Genomic DNA, 19,504 nt, shown 5'->3' with positions numbered 1-19,504 from the left:
AGGAAAACAGCCCAGGACTGGGTAGGGCAGGAAGGTCCAAGCAGCTGCGGGCGAGCCGGCTAATCACAGGAGGGGCGAGGCTGGACACGCCTCCCCTCAGCCCCGCCCCACCGCGCGGAGAAATGAAACCTAGGCGGGCGCCGGGGTCACGCGCTGGGTCCAGCAGGCAGCCTCCGGCTTCCCGGAGCCCGCTACCCCGACGAAGAGCGCGTGCCTCACGTCCTCCCCGTTCAACCACGCCCCCTGTGCGGTGCGCACGCGCAAATGCGCTGCGCCCCCTCTCTGTCCCCTGCCCCGGCGATAGGGTGGGAGCTGGGGAGCCGAGGTGGGGAGGCCGTCCGAGATCCTGGACTGATAACACGCTAGCCGCCACCGGCGCGGCTACCCCCGCTGCGTCACGGCTCCCGGGCCCGCCTTCCCCAGGCCCCTCCTCCCCACTCCTTTTCCCCCTCCTCTCCCGCTCACCCTCCGACCGAGCGGTGACTTAAGCAACGGAGCGCGGTGAAGCCCATTTTTCTCCTTCCTCGCAGCCGCGCGGTGGAGTCGGCGGCGCGCGGCCCCCACACCCTGGCCCGAGATGAATGCTGCCGCAGAAGCCGAGTTCAACATCCTTCTGGCCACCGATTCCTACAAGGTACGGCTCGGGGCGAGGGGGCAGGTGGCGGAAAAAGGAGAGGGCGCACCGGGGACTGGCGCGAGGCTGGGGGGGCGGGGGACGGCAGCAACCGGGATGGGGCAGGTGAAGCCGGCGCCGCAGTGGGGAAGAGGTGGATGGAGGAGGGCTGGACGGCAGGAGGCGGGGCCTGGGTGTGCGCGGTGGGGCGGCGCGGCTAGGGGCTGAGGCGGGCGGGAGCAGGCGCCGCGCGCCCACCGGTGTGCCCGCGGGCCTCGGCCCTCGGGCGGGTGCTGGGTCTAGGGGGTCGGGTGTCACCGGCTGAGCCCACACCCTCTCTGGGAGCGCAGTCTGGGCCCTGGGCCGGCCTGGGCGAGGGCTACCCGAAGAGCGGGTCATTAGGTAACGGCGCGTGAGGCTCGCTGGCAGAGAGTGGGAAACGGGTTTGAGAAGTGGGATTTTCCTGCCGAGTTGGGTCCGGTCCGTACGCTTTGGGGGTCCGGCGATTCGCCGTCTACTGGGCAGATACATCCCTTCCCAAAGAAGGCGTGGGTGAGGTCATGGTAAGGGCGCCAAAGTAGCCACGTTCCCGTACTTGTGGCCTTCGTGGAGAGGCCACATGTCTGTGCCCGGTAGCAGCGCTGGATTCTCCGGTACCACTCCACTGGACTCCGTTTCAAACTCCTTTGCCTCCTAGTGATTACTCATGCCCCTTATCCCCTGTTCCAAAGGCTGATCTGCTCTTATTTCATTGGTGTTTCACAATAGGATTTCTGTGAAAAGGAAAGTAAGATACGAGGAATTAAAGAACTGTAGCTGTAACCCTGAAGAACTTGTGGAGAGGGAAATGGCCCAGTATTGTGTTATTCACTTGCTATCTAGCTGCACCCGCTGATTTTATGTGAGATTCACATTAGTAAAGGGAAGGATAATTCGTCGAAAAATTTAGCATGTGTTCTTCTTTCTCCTAGTTTACAAATAATAGGAAGTAACAACTGTGTTTTGCTTAGCTTCGTAACTGAAGACTTAAAAGATGAAATGTCAAACCAGAAACCCCACTTGGGCTAAATGAATTTTAGTTTAGTTTTTTTTTTTTTTTGATAGTAGTTTGGAATATAGTGTTAAGGCATAGTACTGTCTTGAATTCATAATTGTGTGGAGTTTTTTGTTTTTTGTTTTGTTTTTTTTTGCTTAACTCGATCTTTAAAATAACAGATTTTTAAAGGTGGTATCTTGTGAAATGGTTGAATTGGAAATAAAAAATGTAAACAGGAGATTGACTGGTGCAGTTTTTAAAAACAAAATGAAGTGCTCATTTCTTTAGTTTGTAGTTAGTTCCTTTAGCCATTATGTATTAGGAATGTAAAATTGCTTTAACTTCAGGTTTTTGAGGTGCTTTTAGTTAGAATAGTGAATTCTCTTAGTTTTTCTAATCACCTAGCAAGGCATAGTCATCTACACTGCTGAGATTTGCACATATGTAATAAAGTTTATTCCAGTACATTTTCAAGTCAGGCTGATATATTCTTTGCACTTTCTTATATGAAAAGTTTTCAGAAGATTCTCATTTTTGGCAAAAAAAATCCTCTCAAGAAGTCCAGTTGCTATGTTTTTATAACAGTGGCTTACAACAGTGTAGTAAAATAAGTTTTGCATTACCTGGTCATATTTTAGTCTTTATGTTTCACTTCCCTTATATTTCTAGTGGTACCTTTTTTATCTCAGGTGAGGAAAAGATAAAAATGACAATCTTGATGCTAGAAGTGATGAAATTTGAAAATTTGAAATTTGAAATTACAAGAGAATGTTACATGTTCTTATCAGCACCAATTTGTGTAGGGGATTAGTAGCTTTAGGTGTGGTGATGAAAGATAGCATTTTATTGATTTCTTTCTAAAACTAAAGTAGAAATAATTAACTGTCTAAACACTACAAAATGTTTTTTAAATAGCTAGATGGGGTGGTGGGAAAGCATGTGGGCGTTTTATTTTTCCTTGTAGCCTAAAGAGGATTCAGTACAATTTAGACCAAAGGGGGGAACATTTGAACTATATATTCATTTCTATAACCTCATACCTTGTTGTACATAATAAGGAATTAACATACTGTCATTTCACATGGGTAAATGTGGTTGTTTCTTCCATTTACATCCTGCATTCTTGTTACAAATAAAAAGAACTCTTGAATGTTAACATTTATATTTTCATAAATGTAAATTACCTGCTAGGTTGTATTTAGCAAGGTTGTATTTAGCACAGTGTGATAAGCCAGCTACGGAAAGGTAATTTGGGCTAGTGTTAGCCATCGCAGCACTGAAATAGCATGGAACTTTTTCAAAAAAGGAGATAAATTCATTTTCTCACCTAACTCTGGGAAAGCCAATGATCGTATCATTAAAGATGCTTTTCTGGTCCCTCCTTTTCCCTCATCACTATGTGATGTTTGTAACAAAATGCAGCAGAAATTTTTTTTAAATATTTACGTGACACACCTATAGCAGAGTAATAGAAAATATCGTCAGAGCAGATTTATTTGAATTTTATGCTAATTATGTTATAATTGGAGAAAATGCTATGTAGTGAATAAAAGTAATCTCTAGGCAATTTACAGTTTAAACTGCTTTAGTCTTTAGTTTTTAAATGTGCTGTCCATATAGTTTGTTTCTCAAAAAAAACATTTGTAAGCTGTTTATCTAGAACTCAGCATATTTTCATTCATTCATTTAATAAATTTTGGTGATCTATTGGGTATTGTAAAAGATGACAGGGAAGGGTACTATTTTACAATCCATATGGGAAAAAGTTAATTTCAGAAAAGTTAGGAAGAGCTGCATACTATATATATGATGATTAGGAATCCAGAGCAGCTTTTGAAAAAGAGAATTATCATACAGGCAACTTAATGCTGCTTGGGACTCCAGCTCTCCCCAATATCACTTCCTCTGAGCTGTTTTATTTTTCCTACTTGTTTCTCTTTCACTGCTTCTGAACCAACACTTAAATATTGTCACAGTGACTCTTACGGCAGCCTGAGCTTTGTGAGGAGTGGGGTATTGCCACAGTTTGTACGGTAGAGACTACCAATATATAGTCACTTTTGTACTACAAAATGATGCATTCTTAAAGATAGACGTTTTGCATATATTTCAATTTTCTGGTAAATTTGATGTTACATTGTAGGAAAAACTTGATCTACAGAAATGAATTCGTATATAAAAGTCATGCATATACATCACAGGATGATTAAGTTAGGTCAGTAATAATTGTTATGACATCTTGCAAAACAAAAGTAGTAGCAACTGTTGTCCTCCTTGTGAGTATATGAAATCTCATTTCGGGGTGTGCATAGGAGTTACGAATGGTCAGAAATTCCCTGCCAGGAGGTTTAGAGACAAAAGCAGTATAATAACCAGCTGGTTTTGCAATTTTCTCCCTTCCCCAAAATTATATAATATAAAAATCCTTAAGCAGTATTTATGAAGCGATTGTTGCTTTTCAAAACCAAGTTGCAATGAATTATTTTCTGAGGCTGCACAACTCTTCCACTGCAACGAGATGGGAGACTCATCCTCTGCCCTCAGGGCAAACTCACCCTCTCTGTGTATGTTGGTGGGTCCACTCTCCTGGCCAAGATTTCTTGGCTTCAGACCCGAGCTTCCATGGTTCTCACTCTGCAAACTCCAATTTGTCCCTTTTGTGTCCCACTTTTCCAGATTGGCAGTGACTCTGTGTACACCAACAGTCTCTTCAAGCACTCCAGGACTGGGACTATGTCAGTCTTTTTCTTCTATTTCCTCAGCATCTGAAAAAAGTATCTAACATATAATAGGGACAGAGTATATATTGTGGATGACTGAATTACTTTAAAATAAATAATTTATTGACTGAATTTCTGATATATCATCTCATTGGTGAGGATTCTACATGATTAAGTGTGACCAGGTTAGCAGAAAGTAAAATTAAGAGGACAATAAATTCACCAAAACTAGAATTGTTATAAATCATTTATTGCCTGTGTTCTTTTTTTTTTAAGGGGGAATTTATTAAGTTGTAAGTTTACAGTTCTTAGGCTGTGGAAATGTCCAAATTAAAGCAAGTCTATAAAAATGTCCAAATTAAGGTACCAATAAGAGATTACCTTCACTCAAGAAAGGCAATGAAGTTCAGGGTTTCTTTCTCAACTAGAAAGGCACATGGTAAACGTGGCAGATGTCTGCTAGCTTTCTGTCTAGGCTTCTTGTTTCATGAAGCTCCCCCAGGGGCGTTTTCCTTCTTCATCTCCAAAGGTCTCCGGCTGCATGGGCTCGGTGGTTCTTTCCAAAATGTTTCCTCTTTTAAAGGATTCCAGTAAACTAATCAGGATCTACCTGGAATGGGTGGAGTCACATCTCTGTGCAGATAATCTAATAAAGTTTCAAACCTATGGTGCTGTATAGGGATTAAAAGCAATGGCTGCCACCATTTGATTAGATTATCTCCACAGAGATTTGTCATGTCCAAATGTGGGTGTGATCTTTTGATTAGATGGAGATATGACTCTACCCATTCCAGGTGGGTCTTGATTAGTTTATTGGACTTCTTTAAAACAGTTTGGAGAAACCTCAGAAACAACAGTCAACAGAAACTTCAGAGCAGAGTGACACAGATGCTGACACTTGGAGAACAGACATACAGATGTCAGGATTAAAACATAGCTTTTCTAGGGTATATAACCCTTTCAAACCAGCACATTCCACCCTGTGTGGATTCTAAAACAGGTATGTTTTTCCCATATACAAAATACATTCGTCCCATCACAATATCAGAGAGCTTTAAACCATTTCAGTAACAATACAAATGTAATCAAGGTCAGCAACAGTACAGAATCTCATAAAAGTCAGTTACAGGCATGGTCTGTTCAAAGGCAAAATTCTCCTCTGGCTCTGGACCTATAAACTCAGAACAAGTTATTTGCTGCCAGCATACAAAGGAGGGACAGTCATCGCATACATATTCCCATTTCCATAGGGAGAAATTAGAAGTAACACAGGGATCCCCAGACCCAAGCAGTTTCAAAAACCTACAGGGCAAACTCCATTAGATTTCAAAGTCTGAGTGTCATTTTTCTTCAGGTCTTTAGAAAGCAGCAGTCCCACCCATTCCAAGGGCCTACGCAGCAGCCCACCTCTCTCTTGATACAACCTTGTGGGACATTGGGGAGACCACTTTTTTCTCAGCTCCACCCTCTCCAGGCATCGGGGCCATATCTGGGCTCTCTACCATCTCCGGGGCACAGGCTCAATCCCTCTATGTGGTGACAACCAGGCTCTCCCCTCCCTATGGAATATGCTTCACCCCCTCCAAGGCCCGAGGCGGTATTTCCTGTATTCTTAGAGTGATATTAATTAACCTTAGCTTAATTTTTTTCTCCATTAAAACCGATAGATCTGAACCTGCTCTTTTATTCTCCTGTAAACTTCTGGATGGTTAATAGTAAATTATGTTTCATGGTTAATTTCCTCAGAATTGCCTAATATATTGACAACTTAGATTTTTTTAGCCAAGTTCTGAAACTTTTTTATATTCCTCCCCCAAGATAATTTTAAGTCATATTTCAGTCTAATTAAGCAACCTAAAAAATTTTGTGTTTTTAATGACATTTTGTTTTCAGAGGAGGCATTCTGAACATTTATGCGAAGGTAGTTTATAACGTAAATTTAAAAATACAGCCTGAACTAAAGCTTTGAAATTGTAAACATGTAATTGTCCAGAATTGGAACTGTATTTGTGTGATGGAAATTTCGCTTAGACCAAGTTGGAGTTAAGTAGTTTAGGGGCAATTTTATTTAGCTTTTGACTATTTGGTCTTCTCAGAAGAAAATAATAAATTTGACTTCTATAATTTTAAATCTGATAAGAATAAATATTTTATAAAAATATGCTATTAAATATCGAACTCTGAATAAGGTTGAACTATTGAGGGACATAACCATAGATTTCAGTTTTGTAAACTTACATTACATGCTAGGACCTTTTTTCAAATTTTACATTTTCATGGGTGATTTTCTTTTACCTCACTTTTAATTCCCATGAATGAAGTTTGAGTTATTTAGATTGTTTTTTTTTTCATTTTTACATACATCTTTGGTGCATTTTTAGTGGTATTTTTTAATCAGTTTTTTAAGTAGTTGAAATAGTGATCATTTGATATTTATTGTTAGGGTATCTTTATATTGTTTTTGCATTTTAGTATATTGGTTAATATATTTAATTAGATTCTCTGTATTAGCTCTCCCACTTAATTATTTCTTAAATCTTCTTAAACTTACAGTGCTTATCAGTCCCTGGGTCTAACCTCAAAAAAAACCCTGACTTATAACTTAGAGGTTTTGGTGAGGCTTCCCTGTTTTAGGTTGGTGTCTGTATACCTGGTATACCTGGTCAGAAGAGAAAGCACCAATTCTCCTGCCTGACTTAGGGTATCAGACCATATATTTAAGAGATTCACAGCCTTTTAAGCGGTATAAAGGTGCTATTTTTTATAGGGTATAAGTGTTTTTCCAATGTAGAAAAAACAGGAGATTATGCATTTTAAACATTTGTGGTTTTCCCCTCTGTTTGTAGAGGCATTTATTCAGAAGTCAATGAAAATATATTAGTTTTAGGATTTTTATACTAAGCTACAAAGATTCTTTACATTAAAGACAAGTTCTGTTGGAACTGAGTGTATATGGCCAGAAACTTTGGCTTTCCTAAGCTTGAGATCAGAGCTAAATAGGAAAAATGGTTTATGTTCACAGTGATCGTCCCCAAAACTCGGTCTATAAAGATGTATTCTTCCTTTGCCCAGATTCACGCTATTCTTTAAAAGTTTAAGGTACATAGGTTACTCACTATAAACAATATCCACACAACGCTTTCAGCTAGGCAAATACACTTTATTCTTCAGACATTTATTAGTAAAATGTAAATTAGTAAATTTAGCAAAATTAGTAAATTAATAAAATCTGTATTAATGGATAAACCATTAAAATAACATTCAAATTATAATGAACACTCGATTTTACTTTTTTCCCCTTGGGAAAAAAAAATATATATATATATGTATTTTTTTTTGCATGAGCAGGCACCAGAAATTTAACCCAGGTCTCCAGCATGGCAGGCGAGAACTCTCCCAGCTGAGCCACTGTGACCTGCCCTGTGATGGTATATTTTCACATTTCTAAACTTATAAGGATTTGATGTTGCATTATATAGGTATTTATTTCCCAATCTAGGAGCTAATTTAAGAAAAAAGAATTGCAAAACAGGATTTTTTTTCCCTGCTGCTGCTGTTTTATCCAAGTTTTTATAACATCAGGTGAAGACTAAAAGAGGAGTCATGAGAAGTCTGACTAGGGACTTAGCAAATGCTGCATTTAGATAGTAACAGTACCAAGTTCTTCTGACTTTCAGTTCATTTTTTATATGAAGTGTGTGCCTCGAGGCAGCTGCTTCAACAATGGGCTGTTCTCCAAGACTAATTAAGATACCTTTCCTTACATTTTTATTCCAGGTGTCCGGTTTAGAGACTTCTTACTTCCTTAAGTTCAGTCTGTTAGTTTATAAAATCAAAGTGGCTTTGATTTTAAGATACTGAGCTATTAAACATATCATAATAAGTAAGATGTGTATTTTTTTTATTCTGGTGTATCCAAGAAGATAAGTTGATCAATAGCAAGTTGTTGTTTCTCTGGTTTTGAAATAATTTCAAACCTTTCCTATTTTGATTTATTGTCTACTCTTTTGCTGTTTTCTGAATCAAGTATTTCTTTTCATATAGGTCACTCACTATAAACAATACCCACCCAACACAAGCAAAGTTTATTCCTACTTTGAATGCCGTGAAAAGAAGACAGAAAACTCCAAAGTAAGGAAGGTGAAATACGAGGAAACAGTTTTTTATGGGTTGCAGTACATTCTTAATAAGTACTTAAAAGGTATTACTTTTCCTAGTACATTTAAAAACACTGCTTTTATATAACCCTTCATAATTTTTCTGCTATATTGTTATATTCCACTGTTTCAAGTAACTTTTTGAAAAATCTAATTTTGATATTTATTTAATTACTTCAAGTAAATATTCATTTATTTTAAATATTCTGAATTTTTTGATCTATTAATTTGATTTTTATTAAATCTTATAAATTCGGTGTGTATGGTTGATGTCCTAAATATCACAAAGGTTTTCTGAAACTGAGATAAAGTTTTTGGAATAAATTTAGAAAAGTCAGTCATTTTCTGAGACTAATCTGCTTTGCTAACAGCCTTTAGTCATTAATTCAAAGTAAAGGACTTTTTATTGACCTGGGAACTCATTCTGAATTATGGTAACAATTAGAATATTATTATTCTAGTCCATTTTACCTTTAAGGCTTTTTTTCAAAATTATTATTCTAGTCCGTTTTGCCTTTAAGGCATTTTTTCAAAAAAAAAAATGCTTCTGTGAACTTAGTCTCAGAAATATTTTAAAGCAGAAAAATCCCCAAAATAATTTCTGCACTTTCTTATTTGAAAGACAATTCTTAGTATTTTGTGATGGTATTTCTAGGGAAAAAAACAGTTCCCAAGGTTTTTATACATCTTTGAAAATTTTCTCTGTGGTATTTTCATATAAAGATAATCTCAGAATTGAATACAGATTAAGTTGAATTTTATGCAAAGAATGGCCCTTTTCTGTAATCTTGCATTTTTAAGATCAGACAGTTCAGATAAATTATGGTATTGTAAACGTCACTAGAAATCAAAATTTTGTGGTAGGAAGACTTCTCAAGATACTTTAAATATGTTTGCTACTTATCTTGTATGAAGTTATCAGAGACTGGCGGCACACTTTAATTCACTTCTTCAGCTAAAAAAACTTTGTGAAGTGTTATTTATTGTTAATTGTAGCTAAAATTTATTGATTTTCTGCTATGAGCCAGGATTATTCAGTGCTTCATATGTCAATGCGTTTAGTCCTCCCAACACCCAATAAGTAGGTACTCTATTATCCTCATTTTACAGATAAGGAAAATTTAACTGGAAGTATATGGAGGTGGATATTTTAGTAGTTGTAAAAATTAATAACTTACCAATCATGAAAGACATCCTTTATTTTAGTTACGAAAGAGTAGTCTTTCACCATCTAGCACTGCTTTTGCACCTCTTTAGTGTTTGAGAGGGCCGCAGTCAGCATTTGATTTCTCTGCTAAATGCTTATTCAGGTATTAGTTGTTTTGATTTTATGATCATCTGTCTCTTTAAGAACAGGGCTGAATTCAGTAGTTACCTTTAGTAGTTTGCCAGACATTACCAGAGGTACATGAAATGAAAAATGAGCATGTATTTATGTATGGGTGCTTTTGTAATTTATGCCAGATATCTTATAATAGGCGCTTCACATATACTGTCTAATTTAGTTCCTTCAGCATATCAGTGAAATGCATGTACTTGTCTTTATATTATAGATGAGGTGTGAAAGGATTTGCCTTCTATTTAATTCCATATCCAGAGTCCTAGTGTTTTTGTTTGTTTAACCAAACTTTAAGTTCAGTTTTCTTGTAGTGTGAGTATACATGAATAGGATGAGAAGGTTTACCTGGGAAAATAAATGAAGCTTTTGAGTCTTTAGCAAAAATTTACTCCCATATTTGAAGACTATATAAATTAATAGAGATAGAAAAGATATTTCCTTTTTTTCTTCAATGATTTTTTTATTGTGGTGTAATCATCTAAAGTGTACAGTCAGTGGTTCCATATCATAAAGCTATGCATTCATTACAATCAATTTTTGTACAAAGATATTTTTATAAGTTAATTATTGTGGTTTTTTTTTAAAAAAGGATTTGTTAAACAATAATTCTGATGCACGTCTGCTTTTAAAATAACAAAATTAACATTTATGCTGAGAGAGAGTCATTATAAATTGAAAATGCTGGTTCCTTTTCTTACTTTGCTGTTGACTCTGAGTGAGTCTTGTCAACTGTAGTATGGGAGAAGTAGCTAGGGATATTAATTCTATTTACTATTCAGCAAAACGCAGAATTCCTTTAGAAATGTAAACAGAAGATGTTTATCATTTTAGGTAAAGTAGTGACCAAAGAGAAAATCCAAGAAGCCAAAGAGGTCTACAAAGAGCATTTCCAAGATGATGTCTTTAATGAAAAGGGATGGAACTACATTCTTGAGGTAAAAAATAGTTTCGTATCTTGATCTGTTTTGGTTTTGCTCTTAATTCAAAATTTCTTGCAAAAGAATTTGAATAGAAGATTAGACTATAATCTCAACTCTTTTCTGTCTACTACCTGAATGTATTGACTATTTTAGACATTCTTGTGAAAATGAAAGGTAACATTTAATATATATTTTTTCCTGTGGCAGATCATTAACATATAGAATCTACAGTAGGTCTAAGTAATTTGTTATCATGTAAATAATTAAAATTTAAATAGTGTATTTCAGAAAGGTGATTTAATCTTTTCTTAGAAAACACTCTACAATGAAGAATGGGGATGGTTATTTTGTGATTTCAAAATTTAGGTTTGTTTCCTGACTGTAGCTTAGCTAAGAAAATAGGTACTACAGATCCATCACTATACAATAATTCTGGGAAATTTCCCTCACTGTGTAGTCAAAATGGTTTAATGCAGGTCCACGAAGTTGATTTTTATTCTGTTTTACTGTAATATTCACATACAGTATATTTGAATGCATTGCTTGAACTGGGCATCCAGAGACATGGAAATTGAACTATAAGAGTTGAATGTCCTCTGGTGATTTTCTTTAGATTGGGAATGGTATCAGTCGCATCTTGCAGTGTTAAGTATTAATCAATTTATGTCTTAAAACCAAAAATTGTTTTCATTGTACAAACACATAAAATAATTTTAAAACTTTAACATTCCTGCCTAAATTACAGTACTGAGTTTTATTATTTGCTAATTATGGCCTTTGAAGAAGTCACATAAGCACTCTGTCCTGTAATTTTCCCATATTTTAAGGTCAGAAACATTTGTTGGCTGACTCCTGTTTATTTGCCCCCTTTTCCTTTTTTTTAAGAATAGAATACAGTAATAGATAGCTTCAGTGCTTTGCTTATTAATATAATCCCCAGTGGCCTGGATGATAAATCTTTTGATTGTATATTCAAAGATCTGTAGTTTCTCTAGAGACAATTTTATCCAACCCCATTTTATAAACATAGACTCTGAAACCAAGAAATACCAAGTGAATTGCCCAAGGTTTTCCTAGCTGTTTTTGAATCCAAGCCAGGACTTCTAAGGTAGTTTTTTGCCTATATCATGATGCATCTAGTGCCTTGCATTAAACAGATTTTTCTTTTCTTTAATTATTTTGTCCCAAACCATGTAAATAAACTACTATGATTCCTGAAACAACTTAAAACAACTTGTCTTCCTTTAATTGAAAGTTAGCTTAGCTTTTAGGTTTAAAAAGTGAGGGAGGAAGATGAGGAAACATAGATAAGTATCTGATAACATACCATGTAGCAAATATACTCAGTCTAATTTTGGAGGGAATTGTGGATTAATTAAAATGTCAATTAAAAAAAAGAGTAGTAGAGATTCCTCTCCTTTTCACTTTGCTCTTTAATAAAATTTTAAAATCAGTCCCTTCTATTACCTTCCATTTAGTCTTTCTTTATGAAAATGACCTATTTTCGTTAATAACTTTAACTAAAAAGTTAATGTTCTTGGAATACTTCTGGAATATGTTAGAATAAACTTATCCTTTCTCTTTTTCTGAGAAAAAAAAATTTTTTTGTTTTGATCAGTTTGAAATTATCTACCTCTTCTAGTGGTTAGATGTTCTTAACGAAGCACTTTGACAGCATAAGATTTAAAAATTCGTTATCATTGTCTTAAGTTGTTAATAATTTTAGCTAATTTTATTTTAGGAGGATAATGATATTCTGACCAGATTACCAATAATATAAAAAAAGACCTACAATACAGTTTCTATGACAGAAAAGTTTCTATAATAGTAAGGTTAGCTTCAGTAAAATACAACGGACCTTATTAAAATACAAAATTCTTATTAAAAAATCTCAATCAGGTAATTGAGTATTATCTTTTGAATAAATAAAGTCGTTATTGTTTCTTACCAGAAGTACGATGGCCATCTTCCAATAGAAGTAAAAGCTGTTCCTGAAGGCTATGTCATTCCCAGAGGAAATGTTCTCTTCACAGTGGAAAACACAGATCCAGAGTGTTACTGGCTTACAAACTGGATTGAGGTGATTTTTTTAAAATTCTTATTTAACTTTAATTGAAGACGCAAAAACCATTGAACTGGCCATTCTAGTTTAGAATTTGTTAGTAAAGCTGAATAATATCTTACAATTTACTTAACTTTTCTAGCCCTCAGTTTTTCAAATATGAAATGACATTTGGTCTAAATATACTTTATGATTCCAGGTTCCTTTCAATGAAATCTGATATTCTGAGATTTTATCTAAATCAGGTTATTGGAAATAATTATTTCTAAAGTTCAGTGACTTTCATATTATTTGTTGCAGACCCAAATATTTGTTTTGTTTTGTTTTGTGGTCTCAGAGCAAAATTAGAAAAACAGCATAGTTAAGTTATTAGTAACTTAAGACATTTGTAGATATTCTGTTATAGTTAGACTAAACAGATTTTTTTCTAACTTTTAATAACTACTTCAGTCTTATGTAATCAGTTTAGATCTTTTTTTTTCACACAATCACAGTTCTGTTACTAATATTCTACTTACTTTCTCAAAATATTTAGATTTTTATCTAAAGAGGAAATACCCTAGAAAGTGAGTATAGAAATGTCACCTTGTTGTCTGAGAGGTGTTTACTTAGCACCTACAGCTAACTTTGTCTGTGTTGGTTAAAGTAATTTTTCTGTTACAGTGTAAAATAATGTATTTGATATTCATTTATTAAAAATTTGCGAAAGTAAGAGGTTCACGAATATGCTTGAATATATTTTGCTAAGTTGACAGGAAATTTAAAACTTTCTCATTAGATTGTTGATGGGGCATCAGCTAAAAATAAGCTAATAAGAGCTGAATAAAAAATGTACAGTTAACTAAAATAAAGATTTTAAGTAGTATGCAGACTAGGTATTAAGAACTCTGAATTAACTGTGACCATCAAGAAGAATTATAATATTAGTTGTTTATAGGATTTAGTGTTGTAGGATTTGTACTGACAAATATTTGAATTTAGGGAATGATTATAAACATAGATGAGTAGGATAGTTTTTAACCATATTATCTAATCTAGTTTTTTTTACCTTAAAATTAATATCTCACATATAAATTTCATTTTGAAAATCGTCATCTATGGATAACCCTTTCTCATTTCTTAGTTTTCTGACTTAGGATTTAGTCAGTAAGTACCCTAACTTGTGTCTCATGACCTTTTATAAGCATACATTTTTGAAAATAGAGAATTAGTTGCTTTCCACCTTGCTTCAAAGACCTTTTCCTTTATCCTCCCTGAAAGTGAAAAAACATGAGTCTTTAAAAATATATATTTCAGAGACCCTCTTTTAATAACCATTATTATTATTGGTATGTTTCACTAAGAAATCATAAAGTAAAAAATTTTATATTGAACATCTTAGAGAAGTAGTTTGTTATCAAACTACTAAAGTAGATTTTTGTTAAGTATAATAAATACTTTAAAAAATTTAATTGTGGTGAAATATGTATTACATAAAACTTGCATTTTAACCATTTTTAAGTCTATAAATCAATAGCATTGATTACATCAACAGTTGTTATATAAGCATGGTCACCATCCGTTACTAAAACTTTCTTCACCGCAAACAGAAACTGTATCCATTAAACAATTTGTAGTAAACCGTAATCTACTTATGTCTCTATGCATTTGTTCCCATTTGTTTGGTTGGCTTTTTCACTTTTTATGCTGAAATTTTAATTCCAAATGTAAAAGAAAGTTTGTTTGTAAACATAGTACAAAAGTATAACCAAATTTACTAGCTTTTAACATTTAGCATTTTACCATGTTTGTTACATCATTCTATCTATAGAATATATCTTTCTGTTTATTAAACATTTGTGAGTAGATTGCATACATCGTGATCTTTTACCACTTAATACTTCCATATGTATTTCCTAAGAATATATAGGCAATTGTATGTTCCTAGGACATATATTTATATAACCACATTAAGTATAATGTAACCACATATGTAATCACATTATGTACAATGATCAAGTTCAAGAAATTTATCATTGAGGAGCCACCAAACTGTTTCCTGCAGCAGCTGTACCATTTTGTATATTCAAACAGCGTACTAGGGTTCTTATTTCTCCACATCCTCACCTTCCATTTTTTTAATAACAGCCATTCTAGTTGTGTGAATGGCACTCCTGGTTTTGGTTTGTGTTTCCTTGCTGGGTAATGATGCTGAGCATCTTTTCATATACTTATTGGCCATTTATCTCTTCTTTGGGGAAAGGTTTATTGAAATCCTTTACCCATATTTTAATTGGATACTTTGTCTTTTTGTTTTTTAGTTGTAGGAGTTCTCTATATATTCTGGATTTTAAACGTTATCAGGTACATGATTTTCAAATACTTTATCTCATTTTGTAGGTTCCTTTTACTTTCTTGATAATATCCTTTGAAATATAAAAATTGATGAAGTCTATTTTACCTATTTTTTTCTTTTGTTGCTTGTGGTTTTGTTGTAAAGTCTAAAAATCCATTGCCTAATACAAAGTCGTGAAGATGTTTCCTTAGGTTTTCTACTAATAGTTTTACTTCTTAAATTTAGGTTGTTGATCCATTTTGAGTTAATTTTTGTATATGGTATAGGCTAAAGGTCCGCTTTCATTCTTATGCAAATGGAGATCCAGTTTCCAGCACCATTTGTGAAGATTATTCTTCCCCATTGAGTGGACTTGGCATTCTTGTCAAATATCAGTTGGTCATGATAATCTGAGTTTATGCCTGAATTCTCAGTTCTGTTCCATTGATCTATATGTCTGTCCTTGTGCCAGTTCTACTCTGTTTACTATAGCTTTATAGTAAGTTTTGAAATCAGGAGTTCTCAAAGTGTGAATCCTCCAACATGGTTCTTTTTTTCAAGATGGTTTTGGCCCTTGCCCTTCTATATTAATTTGATTATTGGCTTTTCCATTTCTGCCAAAAAAAAAAAAAAACTGTTGAAAGTTTGACTGGAATTGCAGTGAATCTGCAGATTACTTGGAGTGATAGTGACATCTTAAGGATATTGTCTTCTAATCCGTGAACATGAAATAATCTTTTCATTTATTTTCTTTGATTTCTTTCAAAATGTTTTGCAGTTTATGCATACAATCCTTTACATCTTTGGTTAAATTTATTCCTAGAGGCTATACGATTCTTTTAGAAGTTTTTGCAAATGTAATTGTTTTCTTGATTTCCTTTTTGGATTGATCATGACTATGCTTGATTTGGTTGCGTTTTACACTGGATTTAGCTGTTTGCAAGGTGCTTCTTTCTTTGTGTAGGGCAAGTTCTGGGATGACAACCTAGAGGTGAATGTTGTGGTTCAGTCTCAGGCTCAGACTGGCTCAGACATACATGCACCCCAATCTGTGCATAGGGGTTCCTCTGCTCCCCCCAAAACTGGATCAGGGACCTGCACTGAGAGTGCAAGCCAGTTCCACACTGAGCTGGGGAGGGGCCAGCAAGTGTGTCGTGAGCTTTTCCTGTCTTTTTTTTTTTTTTTGCATGGGCAGGCACCAGGAATGGAACCCGGGTCTCAGGCATGGTAGGTGAGAACTCTACCTGCTGAGCCACTGTGGACTGCCCCCTACCATTTTTAATTTGCATTTTCTTAATTCTGTGTTATCTCTGTTACTGCAGCCCTTTCATTCTTTACTGGAGCTCTGAGGAAGATGGCACTGCTAGTTTTTGCTAGTTATTCAAAGATTCTGTGGGAAAATAAAACTTTGTATCATCTTGCCACATTGGTGATGCTGCGATTTTCTTTTTGTAACTTTTATGCCTTTTAGAGCCCTCAATTCTTCTATTACAGCTTCCCTTTTGTATTTAGTTGATCTTTTGTAATAAACCTTTTAGAACCATTGTTACTTCTTTCTGTGTATGTTTTTTGGATATTTCCTTTTTGGTAACCATTTGACTTAAATTTAAATCTCATTGGATTTGATACCAACTTAACTCCAGTGGGATGCACAAAAAAAAAACTATGTTCCTGTACTCTTCCATGCCCCTGCCTTTATGTTATTCTTGTCACAATGTACAACTTGCTACATTATGTCTCCAAGACCGTAGACTTATCATTACTTTCTAACACTTGCATTTGGGATCCTGTATTAAGTAAAAGGTGGAGTACTATACCAAACATGACAACAGTACTGGCCTGCATATTTACCCATGTAGTTACCTTTATCAAACATCTTTATTTCTTTGGGCCATTTTGATCTCCTGTGTGGTATCTTTGCCTTTGAACCTGAAGAACTTCCATTAGCATTTCTTAAAGGACTGGTTTAGTGGTGATAGTCTCCCTGTATTATAGTTCCTGAAAGAGCCTCTTTTATTTTTTTATTTTTTTAACTCTGAAATGACCTCTTCATGATCACTTTGCATCCTCTGTGGGATTTTTTTGGGGAATAGAGTCGGTTCATCCTATCCTTATCAATTCCCAAACCCAAGTTTACCATCTTGAATTTTAATTCTATTACCAGATCCAGCAGACTTGTTCTTTAGGCAGTCATTGATTTCAAACATTTTAAATAATAGTAATAAATAGTATTTGTTTCTTCTCCAAATATGTGTTCCTTCTCCCTATGTGTGTTCAAAGTTATTACTAGTTATTCTTTGATTATTTTTCATCAGGTAGTATTCTGAATTTTAAAACCCACTACAATAATTGAATTGTTCTATTAATTTCAATATTGGTGATAAATTAAACTTTCAGTCTCTAATAAGATTTCAAAACATGTTTAAGAGACCCTAGGGACTCTGCATAGGTGTCTTAGGCTGAGGAATGGGTGTATTGGGCTAAAGTTACCCCTTTCTCCCACCCAAAAACAAAACAAAACCTTTCTGCTATTGAAAAGATGATTTTAAAAACTGTTTTATTAATCCAGTGGCCTCATTCAGAGATTGGGATATTGACTCCTGAGACAGGAATAGACTAGCTAAAAGATTAAGTTTAGTTCCCTTTCTACTGTACTGTTGAACTCCTGGTGCTGGGACACAGCCTTCAGCTGCGCGACTTCCAAGACAGGACGCAACACCAGAGGTCAGGCTCGAATCATTTTATTATGCTGCTCAGCAGGGCACAAAGTTTATGGGTGCCATTGCAAGTCAGAACAAAGGAGGTACAAACAGCTGCAGGTTCTATACATAGCAGGATGTGAAAAATTCGGTTAAGGCATTGTGGGCCAATCATAAGGCAGATTAGAAACGATAACCGTAATTGGGGCTAGCTGCAGATGTATTGTTACTGATTTATTGACATTTATACTGTGCATGTGCGAGGGATTTTTCAGCTGCCTACATGACTGCCTTGCTCAGGGGTTAATGGCTGGCAGCTGACTATGGCCCATTTTGATAGCCTGTTTGTTGCAGGCTCCACAATAAATACCACACCATTTCTCATTCTTTAAAATTTTATATTCTGCACAGTAACTTTGCAATAAACACTTCTTACCTGAAATTTGTTGGTTCATTGCTTTAGTTTTATTTTTCAGCTAACTAAAAATTTTATCTTATTTTGTGTAAGCATATTGCTGCTTGGGAAGTTTCCAACAAAGCTCACTTTATTAGATCTTGAATTAATCCACACTGACTTGCCTTTTTTCCCCTTGCCTGTACCTACAGCGATCTTTTTGAAAGGGCAGTGATTTTTTTAGGAGTATAATTTAAGCTCATTTTGTTGGACTATGGAAAGGAAATGATGTGAAAGATCACTGTGTTTGATAGTTATTTCTCTCTCCCCTTGGCGTTTTTTGAGAGTAAGGTCAATTTACAACTCAATTGGAGATTTTCACATTTTTTTCATTTCTTCCTCCTAGATAATATCAGTATCTGAGTTGAATTAAAATGTGAGTTGATTTATTTAAATTCAATAAATGAATATAGATTGAGTATGAGCTATGTACTGAAAATACTGAACATAGAAATTAGAATTAGATAGGTCTTATTTAAACTCACCTCTGATTGGGGTGGGTACAGTTCATTCTTAACTACCCACAGTAAAAGTAAGATTTAGTGCTGAACTTGTGGCAGAAAAATAGCTTATTCTGTCTAAGGAATCATGACATGGAAAATACAAAAGCTTTTACTAAGGGAAAGAGAAAGCTGAGGAAATTAGTGTTCTTGAATAGCAAATAGCCCAATGGGGAATACAGAATATAAGTTAAAATATAACAGGAGATAAACCTTTAGATGGTAGATGGGGAAGGATCAATGAATGACTCATATTCTGTATTAGTTTTCTCCCTATTATACTATTAAAGATCTTTTAAGGCATAAAGCAACCTAATTAAAACTCTTGTTTTAGACAGCCTGTGTCAGTTTGAAGAATAAATCAGAGAGGCTAAAGATTAGAAGTAGGATAAGCATGGGGCATTGGTAATGGGGTCAAAAGAGTAATTTCAGAAAATGGAATGAACAGAGGTTGAAGGTGATTGATTATAAGGTTGGTCAGGAGTTGCATCAGTTTTCTATTATTGTTTAACAATCTACCCCAAAACTTAGGGGCTTAAAACAACTGTTGCTTCTCAGCAATTCTGTGACTGACTGGGTAGTTCTCTGCTGGGTCTGCTTGGACTTTTGCAGCTGTACTCAGCTGAGGGCTGAATGGCCTCACTCCATGTCTGGGGCCTTGCCTCAAATATCTGGGATTTTTGGTCAGCG

General features: G+C 35.7%; 1 protein-coding gene across 1 annotated transcript in view; it reads left to right on the top strand.

The window, feature by feature from the left end:
• Positions 1-282: 282 nt before the first annotated feature.
• The window catches only part of NAMPT (nicotinamide phosphoribosyltransferase), a 49,870-nt gene continuing 30,648 nt past the window's right edge, over positions 283-19,504 (top strand). Inside the window, exons 1-4 of the mRNA XM_077163244.1 lie at positions 283-634; positions 8,414-8,570; positions 10,697-10,800; positions 12,737-12,865. Of these exons, the coding sequence (XP_077019359.1) occupies positions 578-634; positions 8,414-8,570; positions 10,697-10,800; positions 12,737-12,865 (447 nt within the window). The 5' untranslated portion in view covers positions 283-577. The remainder of the gene's footprint in view (positions 635-8,413; positions 8,571-10,696; positions 10,801-12,736; positions 12,866-19,504) is intronic.

The sequence above is a fragment of the Tamandua tetradactyla genome, chromosome 1 (genome assembly GCF_023851605.1).
Source record: "Tamandua tetradactyla isolate mTamTet1 chromosome 1, mTamTet1.pri, whole genome shotgun sequence".
Taxonomy (NCBI): Eukaryota; Metazoa; Chordata; class Mammalia; order Pilosa; family Myrmecophagidae; genus Tamandua; species Tamandua tetradactyla.
The sequence above is the reverse complement of the archived record's forward strand: the minus strand, read 5'-3'. Positions and strand labels throughout refer to the sequence as shown.